The following is a 14,644-nucleotide window of genomic DNA, read 5'->3' on the forward strand; positions in this document are numbered from 1 at the left end:
ACATCAGCTTTAACTGATCTTGTACCTACGCCATAAGCCTTCATATAATGTTATCTATGGTCTATGCTATTAACCTTTTAAATTTGTATTTGTCCGTGTTAATAACTATATGAAGCAGCGATAAACATATGCAGCAAATCTAAGTATTAATTAGATAACTGAAAACAAAACACAAAAGAAAATAAAACATTTGATATCTGTTGTTTACTGTAGCTAATTGCAAATTACAATATCTGATCTGTTTCAGCTTTGATAATTTTTAAACAAACTTCAGGCAATTTTCTGTTAAACGAAATGCTAAAACAACTAACTAAACAGCACATTAATATTTTTCATAACAAATGATTTGTAAACTCTACAGCTCATTTATTTATGTACATAATTAGTTACAGACCAAGTGAAAAGCTGGCAATATTAAATGAGCATATTTCTCCATAATTATAAGTAAAAAATGTAAGTATGTATGAGACGTATGAAAGCCATAGCAGTTTTGCAAGGTACAATAATGAGAACATGAGAAAATGTCACACGCTGTAGTATAATATAGCACGGTGCTCCAAAAATATATGTCTGGATATGTCATAAATGTGACCAATTACATGACTGTTGAGGACTCGGGAGGTAATCCTCAGCGTGGGAGGACTCGGCTTGTTCTGTAGCTGTATTCTTAGTTTATGAAGACTACAGCAAGAAACCCAGTAAGGGCTCGTGTACAAGACCCACTTTCTTGTATGAGTGCTACTCGTGGTTTTCACAGGTAGCACTCGTAGCTATGATATTCTATGGGGCTGTACACATGTCCACTTTTTTTCCATCTCTCGAGCGGTCCGCGGAAACAATCAGTGTAATGTCCAATTTTGTTCCAAGTGCCAGATCAAAACCGGTAATGCAAGACTATGGGTCCTTAAAAAAAATGTAACCACATTCAGATGACACCAGGTGCTGTCCAATTTTCATGGACTGACAGAATGTAAAAGGAGAAGGAGTACAACCTTTCTTTTTTTTCTCTCTCCACGTACGAGAAAAACTGATTCCACTCTTATCAATTTCTGATCAAAGTTTGGTCAGAATAATTGGACCGTTTCCCTTGAATGCGGAGAAACAGTTGTGTGATCTTACCCCAAGAGTATGGTGGAGCCGCAGAGGTTTTCCTAGGTAAAGCCGCTTTAGGAAAAAGTCGGTTGTGTTTTCTGAAGCAGCTTCACTGACTGTTTTGTTGACGTTTTTTGTAGTAGGACCACCGCCAGCATTTTTTTCTCAGCTTCCAAAGAAAGCCCCTTGAAGAATGAGCATGCTACTTCTTGTAACCGCTTCACAGTTTGAGAACTCTGAAGTGGTTAAAAGAAGTAACAAAAGACTGAACATGTGCACAGCAATGTCTTTTTACATTGCTGTGCATTTTGTTCATTTTTTGCTATAGTTTAGCAGCACTTTATAATGTGTCTTCTAGACTGAATCCGCCTGAAAAAGGTATTGTGTCCACATACCCTATGGATATATACACATACTCTAAGGGCTTGTTTCCATTTGCGAGAAACACGTCTGTGTCTCGCATGTGGAAACCAAGCTCTGGCACTGGCACTCCAGAGCGGAGCGTGCGGCTCCATGTGTTGCTATGCGGCCGCACGCTCCGCTCCCAAGTGCCGGCACCAGAGCTTAGTTTCCACATGCGAGACACGGACGTGTTTCTCGCAAATGGAAACAAGCCCTAAGGTAGATACTCTAAAGGTATGTGCACAGAACATCTTTTAAACTTGGGTGAATCAACCGAGTTCTGAAGCTGAATCCACGTCAGAAAATTCTAGCATTTTTTCTATGTTTGTAAAACACTTCAAAAGACACCAGGCATCTTCCGTCTCTCTTTTTGTGCTCTCAATAGACCTCTTTATTTAGCTTGTGGCATCTCACAATCAGAAGAATGGTTAGGTCACTTCTTTTCATTGATTTGCTTATTTTGCAACCTGAAGCCGAAAGATGATCGAAAGACTGAACTAATGAACAGCAAGTGTTTTGACCTAAAAATGCATACATTAAATTGAGCTTTTGGGTGCTTTTCAGGCAGGTTTCAGAGCGGACACTCCTGAAAAAAAAATTGTGTTCACATACCCCTTGTGATACATCACTGGAAACGAGATCTGCTGCTCTCAGATTGGGCAATGTAAACCTGGTGACATATTCACTTTGTGCTATTTTTATTATTTTAAGTACCGTATATACTCGAGTATAAGCCGACCCGAGTATAAGCCGACCCCCCTAATTTTGCCACAAAAAACTGGGAAAACTTATTGACTCGAGTATAAGCCTAGGGTGGAAAATGCAGCAGCTACCGGTGAATTTCAAAAATAAAAATAGATGCTCCATACCGTTCATTATGGCCCCATAGCTGTGCCATATAGTGCTCTGCTCCGTTCATAATTGCCCCATAGCTGTGCCATATAGTGCTCTGCACCGTTCATAATTGCCCCATAGCTGTGCCATATAGTGCTCTGCACCATTATTGTCCCATAGCTGTGCCATATAGTGCTCTGCACCGTCCATTATTGCCCCATAGCTGTGCCATACAGTGCTCTGCACCATTATTGCCCCATAGCTGTGCCATATAGTGCTCTGCACCATTCATTATTGCCCCATAGCTGTGCCATATAGTGCTCTGCACCATTATTGCCCCATAGCTGTGCCATATAGTGCTCTGCACCGTCCATTATTGCCCCATAGCTGTGCCACACAGTGCTCTGCACCATTATTGCCCCATAGCTGTGCCATATAGTGCTCTGCACCATTATTGCCCCATTGCTGTGCCATACAGTGCTCTGCACCATTATTGCCCCATAGCTGTGCCATATAGTGCTCTGCACCATTATTGCCCCATAGCTGTGCCATATAGTGCTCTGCACCGTTGCCCCATAGCTGTGCCATATAATGCTCTGCACCGTCTATTATTGTCCCATAGCTGTGCCATATAGTGCTCTGCACCATTATTGCCCCATAGCTGTGCCATATAGTGCTCTGCACCATTATTGCCAAATAGCTGTGCCATACAGTGCTCTGCACCATTAGTGCCCCATAGCTGTGCCATATAGTGCTCTGCACCGTCCATTATTGCCCCATAGCTGTGCCATATAGTGCTCTGCACCATTATTGCCCCATAGCTGTGCCATATAGTGCTCTGCACCATTATTGCCCCATAGCTGTGCCATATAGTGCTCTGCACCATTATTGCCCCATAGCTGTGCCATACAGTGCTCTGCACCATTATTGCCCCATAGCTGTGCCATATAGTGCTCTGCACCGTCCATTATTGCCCCATAGCTGTGCCATATAGTGCTCTGCACCGTTGCCCCATAGCTGTGCCATATAGTGCTCTGCACCGTCCATTATTGCCCCATAGCTGTGCTGCTGCTGCTGCAATAAAAATAATAAAACACATACTCACCTGTCTTGCTTGCAGCTCCCCAGCGTCCCGTCCCGGCGTCTCTCTGCACTGACTGATCAGGCAGAGGGCGGCGCGCACACTATATGCGTCATTGCGCCCTCTGACCTGCACAGTTAGTGCGGAGAGATGCCGGGAAGATGGCGCGGCGCCCGGCGTGTGGAACGCGGACAGGTGAATATGTAATACTTACCTGCTCCCGGCGTCCCGCTCCTTCCCCCGGACAGCTGGTCTTTGGTGCCGCAGCCTCTTCCTCTGTCAGCGGTCACCGTTACCGCTGAATAGAGAAATGAATTATGCGGCTCTGCCCCTATGGGAGGTGGAGCAGCCTATTAATTTCTCTAATGAGCGGTCCCACGTGACCGCTGAACAGGGGAAGAGCTGCGGCACCGAAGACCGTGGGATGGGCAGGGGGAGCGTCAGGATCGCCGGGACTAGGTAAGTATGCCTCGGGCGCCCTCTTCCCCTCACCCGCCGACCGTGACTCGAGTATAACCTGAGGGGGCACTTTCAGCCAAAAAATTTGGGCTGAAAATCTCGGCTTATACTCGAGTATATACGGTATGTACTTAAGGGCTATGAGTGAAAATTACCTGAAAAGCTTTGGTTATGATTAAAGTATGCAATTGTTTTGTTAACCCCTTTACCCCCAAGGGTGGTTTGCACGTTAATGACCAGGCCAATTTTACAATTCTGACCACTGTCCCTTTATGAGGTTATAACTCTGGAACGCTTCAACGGATCCCGGTGATTCTGACATTGTTTTCTCGTGACATATTGTACTTCATGATAGTGATAAAATTTCTTTGATATTACCTGCGTTTAATTGTGAAAAAAATGGAAATTTGGCGAAAATTTTGCAATTTTCCAACTTTGAATTTTTATGCAATTAAATCACAGAGATACAGTATGTCACACAAAATACTTAATAAGTAACATTTCCCACATGTCTACTTTACATCAGAACAATTTTGGAACCAACATTTTTTTTTGTTAGGGAGTTATAAGGGTTAAAAGTTGACCAGCAATTTCTCATTTTTACAACACCATTTTTTTAGGGACCGCATCTCATTTGAAGTCATTTTGAGGGGTCTATATGATAGAAAATAACCAAGCGTGACACCATTCTAAAAACTGCACCCCTCAAGGTGCTCAACACCACATTCAAGAAGTTTATTAACCCCTCAGGTGTTTCACAGAAATTTTTGGAATGTTTAAATAAAAATGAACATTTAACTTTTTTTCACAAAAAATTTACTTCAGCTCCAATTTGTTTTATTTTACCAAGGGTAACAGGAGCAAATGGACCCCAAACATTGTTGTACAATTTGTCCTGAGTATGCCGATACCCCATATGTGGGAGTAAACCACTGTTTGGGCCCCTGGCAGAGCTCGGAAGCAAAGGAGCGCTATTTGACTTTTCAGTGCAAAATTGACTGGAATTGAGATGGGACGCCATGTTGCGTTTGGAGAGCCCCTGATGTGCCTAAACATTGAAACCCCCCACAAGTGACACCATTTTGGAAAGTGGACCCCCTAAGGAACTCATCTAGATGTGCTTTGAGAGCTTTGAGCCCCCAAGTGTTTCACTACAGTTTATAAAGCAGATCCGTGAAAATAAAAATTCTTTTTTTTTCCACAAAAATTATTTTTTAGCCCCCAGTTTTGTATTTTTCCAAGGGTAACAGTTGAAATTGGATACCAACAGTTGTTGTCCAATTTGTTCTGAGTACGCTGATACCCCATATGTGGGGGGGAACCACCGTCTGAGCGCATGGCAGAGCTCGGAAGGGAAGGAGCATCATTTGGAATGCAGACTTAGATGGATTAGTCTGCAGGAGTCACATTGCGTTTGCAGAGCCCCTAATATACCTAAACAGTAAAAACCCCCCACAAGTGATCCCATATTGGAAACTAGACCCCCCAAGGAACTTATCTAGATGTGTTGTGAGAACTTTGAACCCCTAAGTGTTTCACTACAGTTTATAACGCAGAGCCGTGAAAATAAAAAATCTTTTTTTTTCTACAAAAATTATTTTTTATCCCCCAGTTTTGTATTTTCCCAAGGGTAACAGGAGAAATTGGACCCCAAAAGTTGTTGTCCAATGTGTCCTGAGTACGCTGATACCCCATATGTTGGGGTAAACCCCTGTTTGGGCGCACGGGAGAGCTCGGAAGGGAAGGACCACTGTTTTACTTTTTCAACGCAGAATTGGCTGGAATTGAGATCGGACGCCATGTCGCGTTTGGAGAGCCCCTGATGTGCCTAAACAGTGGAAACCCCCCAATTATAACTGAAACCCTAATCCAAACACATCCCTAATCCCAACGGTAACCCTAACCACATCCCTAACCTTGACACACCCCTAACCCTAATCCCAACCCTATTCCCAACCGTAAATGTAATCCAAACCCTAACCCTAACTTTAGCCCCAACCCTTACTGTAGCCTTAACTCTAGCCCCAACCCTAACCCTTACCCTAGCCCTAACCTTAGCCCTAACCCTAGCCCTAACGCTAACCCTAGCCCTAACCCTAGCCCTAACCCTAGCCCTAACCCTAACCCTAATGGGAAAATGGAAATAAATACATTTTTTTATTTTTTTTATTTTTCCCTAACTAAGGGGGTGATGAAGGGGGGTTTGATTTACTTTTATAGCGGGTTTTTTAGTGGATTTTTATGATTGGCAGCCATCACACACTGAAAGACGCTTTTTATTGCAAAAAATATCTTTTGTGTTACCACATTTTGAGACCTATAATTTTTCCATATTTTGGTCCACAGAGTCATGTGAGGTCTTGTTTTTTGCGGGACGAGTTGACGTTTTTATTGGTTACATTTTCGGGCATGTGACATTTTTTGATCGGTTTTTATTCCGATTTTTGTGAGGCAGAATGACCAAAAACCAGCTATTCATGAATTTCTTTTGGGGGAGGCGTTTATACCGTTCCGCTTTTGGTAAAATGGATAAAGCAGTTTTATTCTTCGGGTCAGTACGATTACAGCGATACCTCATTTATATTTTTTTTTATGTTTTGGCGCTTTTATACGATAAAAACTATTTTATAGAAAAAATAATTATTTTTGCATCGCTTTATTCTGAGGACTATAACTTTTTTATTTTTTGTTTGATGGTGCTGTATGGTAGCTCGTTTTTTGCAGGACAAGATGACGTTTTCAGCGGTACCATGGTTATTTATATCCTTTTTTTTGATCGCGTGTTATTCCACTTTTTGTTTGGCGCTATGATAATAAAGTGTTGTTTTTTGCCTCGGTTTTTTTTTTTTTTTTTTTTTAACCGGTGTTCACTGAAGGGGTTAGCTAGAGTGACAGTTTTATAGGGCGGGTCGTTATGGATGCGGCGATACTAAATATGTGTACTTTTATTGTTTTTTTTTTAATTTAGATAAAGAAATGTATTTATAGGAACAATATATATATATATATATTTGTTTCTTTATTTTTTTTACACATGTGAATATTTTTTTTTTACACTATAGCATTGCCCCGGGGGGGGGGGGGGGAATTATGTTATAGTGTAAGATCGCTGATCTGACACTTTGCTGTGCACTGTGTCAGATCAGCGATCTGTCGTGCACGGCTCCAGGCTTACAGGCGCCTGCTCTGAGCAGGCGCTGTGAAGCCACCTCCCTGCAGGACCCGGATGCAGCGGCCATTTTGGATCCAGGCCTGCTGCAGGGAGGAGGTAAGAGGCCTTCAGAGCAACACGATCACATCGTGTTGCTCCGGGGGTCTCAGGGAAGCACGCAGGGAGCCCCCTCCCTGCGCGATGCTTCCTTATACCACCGGAACACTGCGATCATGTTTGATCGCAGTGTGCCGGGGGTTAATGTGCCGGGGGCGGTCCGTGACCGCTCCTGGCACATAGTGCCGGATGTCAGCTGCGATAGTCATCTGACACCCGGCCGCGATCGGCCGTGCTCCCCCCCGTGAGCGCGGCCGATCGCATATGACGTACTATCCCGTCGGTGGTCATACGGGCCCACCCCACCTCGACGGGATAGTACATCTAATGTCAGAAAGGGGTTAAAAACCCCTCGAGATTAAAAAATGAAATGGTTAGGAACACAGTTGTCTTTATTTATTTATTCTTTCTGGACAGCTTCTCAAAAAAAATCATGGACAAATTTTTATATGGACATATTAGAGAGTTATAATAAATCATTTAGAATTTAAATGATACATATCTACAACTTAGACATTCACACACTCTCTGACTCTATTCTGCCACTATCCTCCATATCTTAACTCCAGGCTGCGCCATCGTTTTCTAGAACTCCACACTTGCATTAGGTAATGACTCGGTCGCCCCTCTTGTGTATGGCAATGCGATGTATCAATAGACAACCTTTGCATAACAACCTCACAAAAAGCTTCATCAAGTGTCCAGGGTTGCAGAGAGGCACTGGAAGAAAATGTACCCACAGAAAGACTTCACCTCATTCACATGAGCAACTTTCACATTCAAGTCCCCCTCACCTCTGCTAAACAAGACTACTTTACCACTTTTGTATCTTCTTTATCCCGCAGGCCCAAACAGCTATTCAACACCTTTAACTCCATTCTCTGCCCCCCACTGCCCCCTCCTATCTTCTTCATCTCTGTTGAAGTCTTTGCCACACATTTAGGGTATGTGCATGTCAGGATTTCTTGCAGAAATTTCCTGAAGAAAACCGGAAATTTTCTGCAAGAAATCCACATTTTTTTTTTTGCGTTTTTTTCCCGTTTTTTTTCCGTTTTTTTTAGCATTTTGCAAGCGAAATTAGCCTGCAGAATGCTAAAGTTTTCCAAGCGATCTGTAGCATCGCTTGGAAAACTGACTGACAGGTTGGTCACACTTGTCAAACATAGTGTTTGACAAGTGTGACCAACTTTTTACTATAGATGCTGCTTATGCAGCATCAATAGTAAAAGATAGAATGTTTAAAAATAATAAAAAAAATAAAAAAATGGTTATACTCACCTGCAGACAGCCGATCTCCTCAGCGGCGTCCCTTCCTATAGATGGTGTGTGTGTGCAGGACCTTCGATGACGTCACGGTCACGTGAGCGGTCACGCGACCAATCACAAGACCGCGACGTCATCGCAGGTCCTTCACACACAACATCTATAGGAACGGAAGTGGCAGCATGCACCTGAGAGGCGGGAAGACTGCGGGGGCCATCGAAGGTGAGTATATCACTATTTTTTATTTTAATTCTTTTTTTTTTACCAATTATATGGTGCCCAGTCCGTGGAGGAGAGTCTCCTCTCCTCCACCCTGGGTACCAACCGCACATAATCTGCTTACTTCCCGCATGGTGTGCACAGCCCCATGCGGAAAGTAAGCAGATCAATGCATTCCTAGGTGTGCGAAATCCCCGCAATTCCGCAAATTTAAGGAACATGTTGCTTTTTTTTCCGCGATGCGATTTTTTCGCGGAAAAAAATGCAACATTTGCACAAGAAATGCGGAATACACTGTAAATAATAGGAGGCATATGTAAGCGTTTTTTTTGCGTTTTTATCACGTTTTTATAGCGAAAAAACGCGAAAAAAACGCGAAAAATACTGAACGTGTGCACATGGCCTTAAAAAATATGGTCTGGAGGTGCCACTTATATATCTTTGGCTCATTACCATGAACCCTATTGGCACTTTCTTAACAAATTGTCTCTTTTAAGTATTTCTAATAAGATATTGTACTTTTATTGTTCATTTTACATCTATGTTTATATGCTCTCTCTGCTATAGCATAGAACAACGTCTCATATAGTCCTACTTTGATGCAAGATACTTTTTGGCCCACTGGACCATATTATTATCTTTGATCATTATCAGCATCACTTGCTAGGGATTCGATTTTTTGCTTTTGTTTATTTAAAAATATGATTGACTAAACAAGGCAAATCTTTACTGTCCATCCCCCACGATCCCATATGTATAGCAGGACACTGCCCCTCCCCATAACTTTCCTCCCTACCATCCTTGAAGGAGAGCTTACTTGTCTCCTCTTAAAAGTGCAACTTACCCCCATCCCACCTCTTCGCCAACCTCACCACCACGCTTATCCCGGCCATAACCCACCTCTTCAATCTATCTCTCGCTAATTTCTGATACCTTCCCTTCTGCTTTCAAACCTGCCATGATCACACCTATCCTGGAGAAACCATCCCTCGACCTGACCTCGACGTCCAGCTATCACCCCATATTGCTGCTCCCATTCGCCTCTAAACTCCTCGAACAGCATGTCCATGCTGAACTTTCCTCCCATCTGTCATCTAACTCACTCTTTGACAACCTACAATCCGGCTTCCATCTACACCATTCCACCGAAACTGCCTGGACCAAAATTACTAACGACTTACTTAACACCAATATTCTATACTCCTCCTTCTAGACCTGTCTTCTGCCTTTGACACAGTTGACTACTATCTCCTACTACAATACCTTTCTTTCCTTGGTATTAATGACCTTGCACTCCCCTGGATCTCCTCATATCTCTCCAACTGCAAATTTAGCGTCTCCTACTCCCACACTACGTCCTCAACTCACCCTCTCTGTGTTGATGTCTCTCAAGGCTTTGTCCTGGGACCCCATCTTTACTCAACCTATACTTTTGGCCTGGGACAACTCAGAAAGTTCCATGGCTTCTAGTACCAACTATATGCTGATGATACTCAAATCTAACACTCTGGCCCAGATGACACGTCTCTGCTGTCAAGAATCCCAGAGTGTCTATCAGCCAAATCATCCTTCGTCTCATCACATATCCTAAAGCTCAATGTGGACAAAGCTGAACTCTTCATTTTTGCTCCACCTCACCTAACCCCCTTCCTGATCTTTCTATCCCAATAAATGACATCACGCTTTCCCTTGTACCAGAAGTCCGCTGCCTCAGAGTAACCCTTGACTTTGCCATGTCCTCCGAACCGTACATCCAAGCTCGCCACCTCTTGCCACCTCCAACTCAAAAATATTTCCAGAATCCATCCTCTCCTCAACCCTGAATCTACTAAAATGTTATGTGGCCTCCCCACACCTCCCCAGTCCATCCTTAACTCTGCTGCCTGACTAATCTACCTCTCTCCCCACAACTCCTTCGCTTCTTCCCTCTGCAAATGCCTTCATTGGCTACCAATTCCCCAACATATACAGTCCAACTACTAACATTTAACTACAAAGCCATCCATAACCTGTGTCCTCCGTATATCTCCGAACTAATCTCTGATCTGTTCAAACAACTAACCTCCGATCATTTAAAAACGTCCATCTCTCCACCACACTTATACGTTCCTCACCCAATCACCTCCAAGACTTCGACCATGTTTCCCCAATCCTCTGGAATTCTGTATGCCAAGACGTCCTATTATCCACCACATGCAAACCACCCAACTTACTGTCTCTTTCTCCATTATTCTATAGAACAGTGTTCCCCAAGTTCAGTCCTCAAGAGCCACCAACGGGTCATGTTTTCAGGATTTCCTTAGTATGGCCCAGGTGATGGAATTATTGCCTATCTAGATGATGTAAAAAAATGATGCATTTGTTAAACTGTTGTTTATATCATTCACTATAAATATTATAAATAAAGTAGTCATTCAACTTCAATAACCCTCTATTAGGAAAATTTACAAACTTTCTGCTGTTTGCAATAAACCAATGAAATAAGAAAAATGTAAATAGCTCCACACAAATAACATGACACAAAATGCCACCTTTAATGGCTAGTGGAATCTCAGAATTAGTCAACCCCTTCTTGACAAGCATCTTTAATATTTAGTAACGTGCACTTTGGCTCTTATGACCTGCTGCAAGTGTGATGCATAGCCATATACCAACTTCTGGCAGTGTTACTGGGGAATCTTGGAATGTTTCTCATAGTCAATGCACTTCAGAACACTAATATTCTTCAGTTTGTGTGCTGCAGTCTCCTTTTTCAAATCTCCTCAAAGTTTATGTATGGGATTCTTGTCAGATGTCTGACAGCCACTCTAAAATCTTCCTGGACGTTTTTTGAAGTGAAGTCTTAGTGGACTTTCAGGCATGGTTAGGATCATTGTTGTGTGGGGATGTCCAATGACGTCCAAGCTTCAGTGAGCTTCCTCACACGAAGCATGATGTCTTCTCCTGGAATTTCCTGATACTTGATTGAATCCATCTTGCCCTCCACAGCATGACCAAGCCGTCACCATGCTTCACTGTAGGAAAGGTGTTCTTTTTAGCATATGCCTCATTTTTCCTCTTTCAGACAAACCACTGATCTATGGGTGAAAAAAAGTTCTAGTTTTGTTCATTGGGTCAACTCAAGGGATTTTACCACTTGTCTTCTCAGGAATCTGATAGCAGCAAATGTTAGCTTACTCTTTCTGTCACATCCAGATGTTGTAGCCAGAGTTCCTGTATCTTTGATCTTGTGAACTCTGCTTCCAAACGTAATACTCTGGGAACATTCAATGCCTCTGATAGCTTGTGGAACCTTTTCCTTGCTTTTTTCATGATGACAATCTGTTCTCTTAACTTTTTGGACCACTTTCTTAACAACTCTTTGAACTTGGCAACCTGACTTATAAGGAATGGCTATGTTTCCTCAGGAATGCTGCCAGAAGCTGGTGTTTAGCAATATATTGCATTTGCTGCAGGTCATAGCAGCTAAAGATGCTATAATAAATCCTAAAGATGCTTGTCATGAAGGAGTTGAATTATTGTGAGACTGCAGTTATCATTAAAAGTGACATTTTGTGTTCAATGTGAAAAAACACTTGTTATATTAGCTGTGCCGAGTAGTTTAAATTATTTTTGTTTAATTGGTTTATAGAAAACAGCAGAAAGTAAGTACCGTACATTTTGATAATTATTGTAATTTAGGGTGTGGATAATTTTGTTTGTAACTGTTTGTTATTTGTGATATATATATATCTATATATAGATATATATACAGTACTGTATATACAAGGGCTTCTCACAAAATTAGAATAGCATCAAAAAGTTAATTTATTTCAGTTCTTCAATGCAAGAAGTGAAACTCATATATTATATAGGGTAATTAAAAACAGAGTGATCTATTTCAAGTATCTATTTCTGTGAATGTTGATGATTATGCTTATAGCCAATGAAACACCAAAAGTCATTATCTCAGTAAATTAGAATACTTTATAACACCAACTTGAAAAATTATTTTAGAATCCAAAATGTTGCCCTACTGAAATGTATGTTCAGTAAATGCACTCAATACTTTGTCAAGGCTCCTTTTGCATCAATTACTGCATCAATGCTGCGTGGCATGGAGACGATCAGCCTGTGGCACCGCTGAGGAGTTATGGAAGCCCAGGTTGCTTTGATAGCAGCCTTCAGCTCGTCTGCATTGTGGGGTCTGGTGTCTCATCTTCCTCTTGACAATACCCAATAGATTCTCTATGGAGTTAAGGTCAGGCAAGTTTGTTGGCCAATCAAGCATAGTGATACTGTTGTTTTTAAACCAGGTATTGGTACTTTTGGCAGTGTGGACAGGTATCAAGTCCTGCTGTAGAATGAAATTTCCATCTCCAAAACGCTTGTCGGCAGAGGGAAGCATGAAGTGCTCTAAAATTTCTTGGTAGACGGCTGCGCTGACTTTGGTCTTGATAAAACACAGGGGACCTACACCAGCAGATGACATGGCTCCCCAAACCATCACGGATTGTGGAAACTTCACACTAGACCTCAAGCAGCCTGGATTGTGTGTCTGTCCACTCTTCCTCCAGACTCTGAGACCTTGATTTCCAAATGAAATGCAAAATTTACTTTCATCTGAAAACAACACCTTGAATCACTGAGCAACAGTCAAGTTCTTTTTCTCCTTGGCCCAGGTAAGATGCTTCTGGCATTATCTATTGGTCATGAGTGGCTTTACACAACACTTGCAGCCCATGTCCTGGATACATCTGTGTGCGGTGGCTCTTGAATCAATGACTCCAGCAGCAGTCCTCTCCTTGTGAGTTTCCCAACAAATTTTTGAATGGCCTTTTCTTAACAATCCTTTCAATGCTGCAGTTATCCCGGTTGCTTGTGCACCTTTTTCTACCACACTTTTTCCTTCCACTCAATTTTCCATTAATATGCTTGGATACAGCACTCTGTGAACAGCCAGCTTCTTTAGCAATGACGTTTTTTGGCTTACCCTCCTTGTAGAGTGTGTCAATGACTGCCCTCTGGACAACTGTCAAGTCAGCAGTCTTCCCTATGATTATGGAGCCTACTGAAACAGACCTAAGGGACCTTCTTAGGTAGCCTTTGCATGTGTTTTTTTTTTGTTAATTATTCTAATTTACTGAGATAATCACTTTTGCGTTTTCATTGGCTATAAGCCATAATCATCAACATTAATAGAAATAAACACTTGAAATACATCACTCTATTTGTAATGACTCTATATAATATGAGTTTCACTTTTTGTATTGAAGAACTGAAATAAATTAACTTATTGATGATATTCTAATTTAGTGAGAAGCACTTGTATATAAGTATATTTACATATATAGCACAAAGGTTTGTCTATTTATTGATCCATATACTGTATTTAAATATATAATTGATAAGCTTGGTATCTCATGTCACAATTCCTCTTCTGTAGGTACACTGGTGCATTGCTCGGCAGGAGTGTTGGGATAATTATGGTATACTTGTTTGGAGTCCGAACTGATCAGTATGGGAGATGGATTGACCCTGGTTTGTTTGCAGCAATAGGCTCAGCTGCTTATTTCAGTGGTGTTTCCAGACTGACCATATCTCTAACTGTTATTATGGTAAGTACATATGGACTTTTGCTAAATAAATTGATTATAAACTATACAATACTATCAGGTAGTTGAAGCTACAACTAATCTTTGTTAGCATAAAATGTGTTTTGTAAAATGAAGCCCTGATTTGGAGCTAAAGGGTTATTCCTATCTCAACCGTCCATGGCTGAGAGGAATAGCCACCTTCAAGCAAAGCACAGTGAACTATGCTATTGCCAATACTCCCATACACTTTCATGGGATTTACAAAAATGTTTACTGCGCTTGGCTGCTTCTACAGCCTCATCTTCTGTGGCTGAGACCTGGACGCTGTAATTTCTTTTACAGTAATAATATCCCAATAGCAGTAAATAATTTGATGTTTCCTATAGAGGCAGTCCAATGAGTGAAAGTAGTATTGGATTTAATATTCATATAGCCATAATATATCTAGCA

At 41.8% G+C, this 14,644-nt stretch overlaps 1 protein-coding gene across 3 annotated transcripts in view; it reads left to right on the top strand.

Annotated features, from left to right (window-relative positions):
• Positions 1 to 14,644, top strand: part of LOC143782706 (chloride channel protein D-like) — a 337,940-nt gene that overhangs the window by 93,943 nt on the left and 229,353 nt on the right. For all 3 annotated transcript variants that reach the window (XM_077270471.1, XM_077270472.1, XM_077270473.1), the window contains one exon: positions 14,044 to 14,215. In XM_077270471.1, the coding sequence (XP_077126586.1) occupies positions 14,044 to 14,215 (172 nt within the window). The remainder of the gene's footprint in view (positions 1 to 14,043; positions 14,216 to 14,644) is intronic.

Source organism: Ranitomeya variabilis, chromosome 6 (genome assembly GCF_051348905.1).
Source record: "Ranitomeya variabilis isolate aRanVar5 chromosome 6, aRanVar5.hap1, whole genome shotgun sequence".
In the NCBI taxonomy this organism is placed as follows: domain Eukaryota; kingdom Metazoa; phylum Chordata; class Amphibia; order Anura; family Dendrobatidae; genus Ranitomeya; species Ranitomeya variabilis.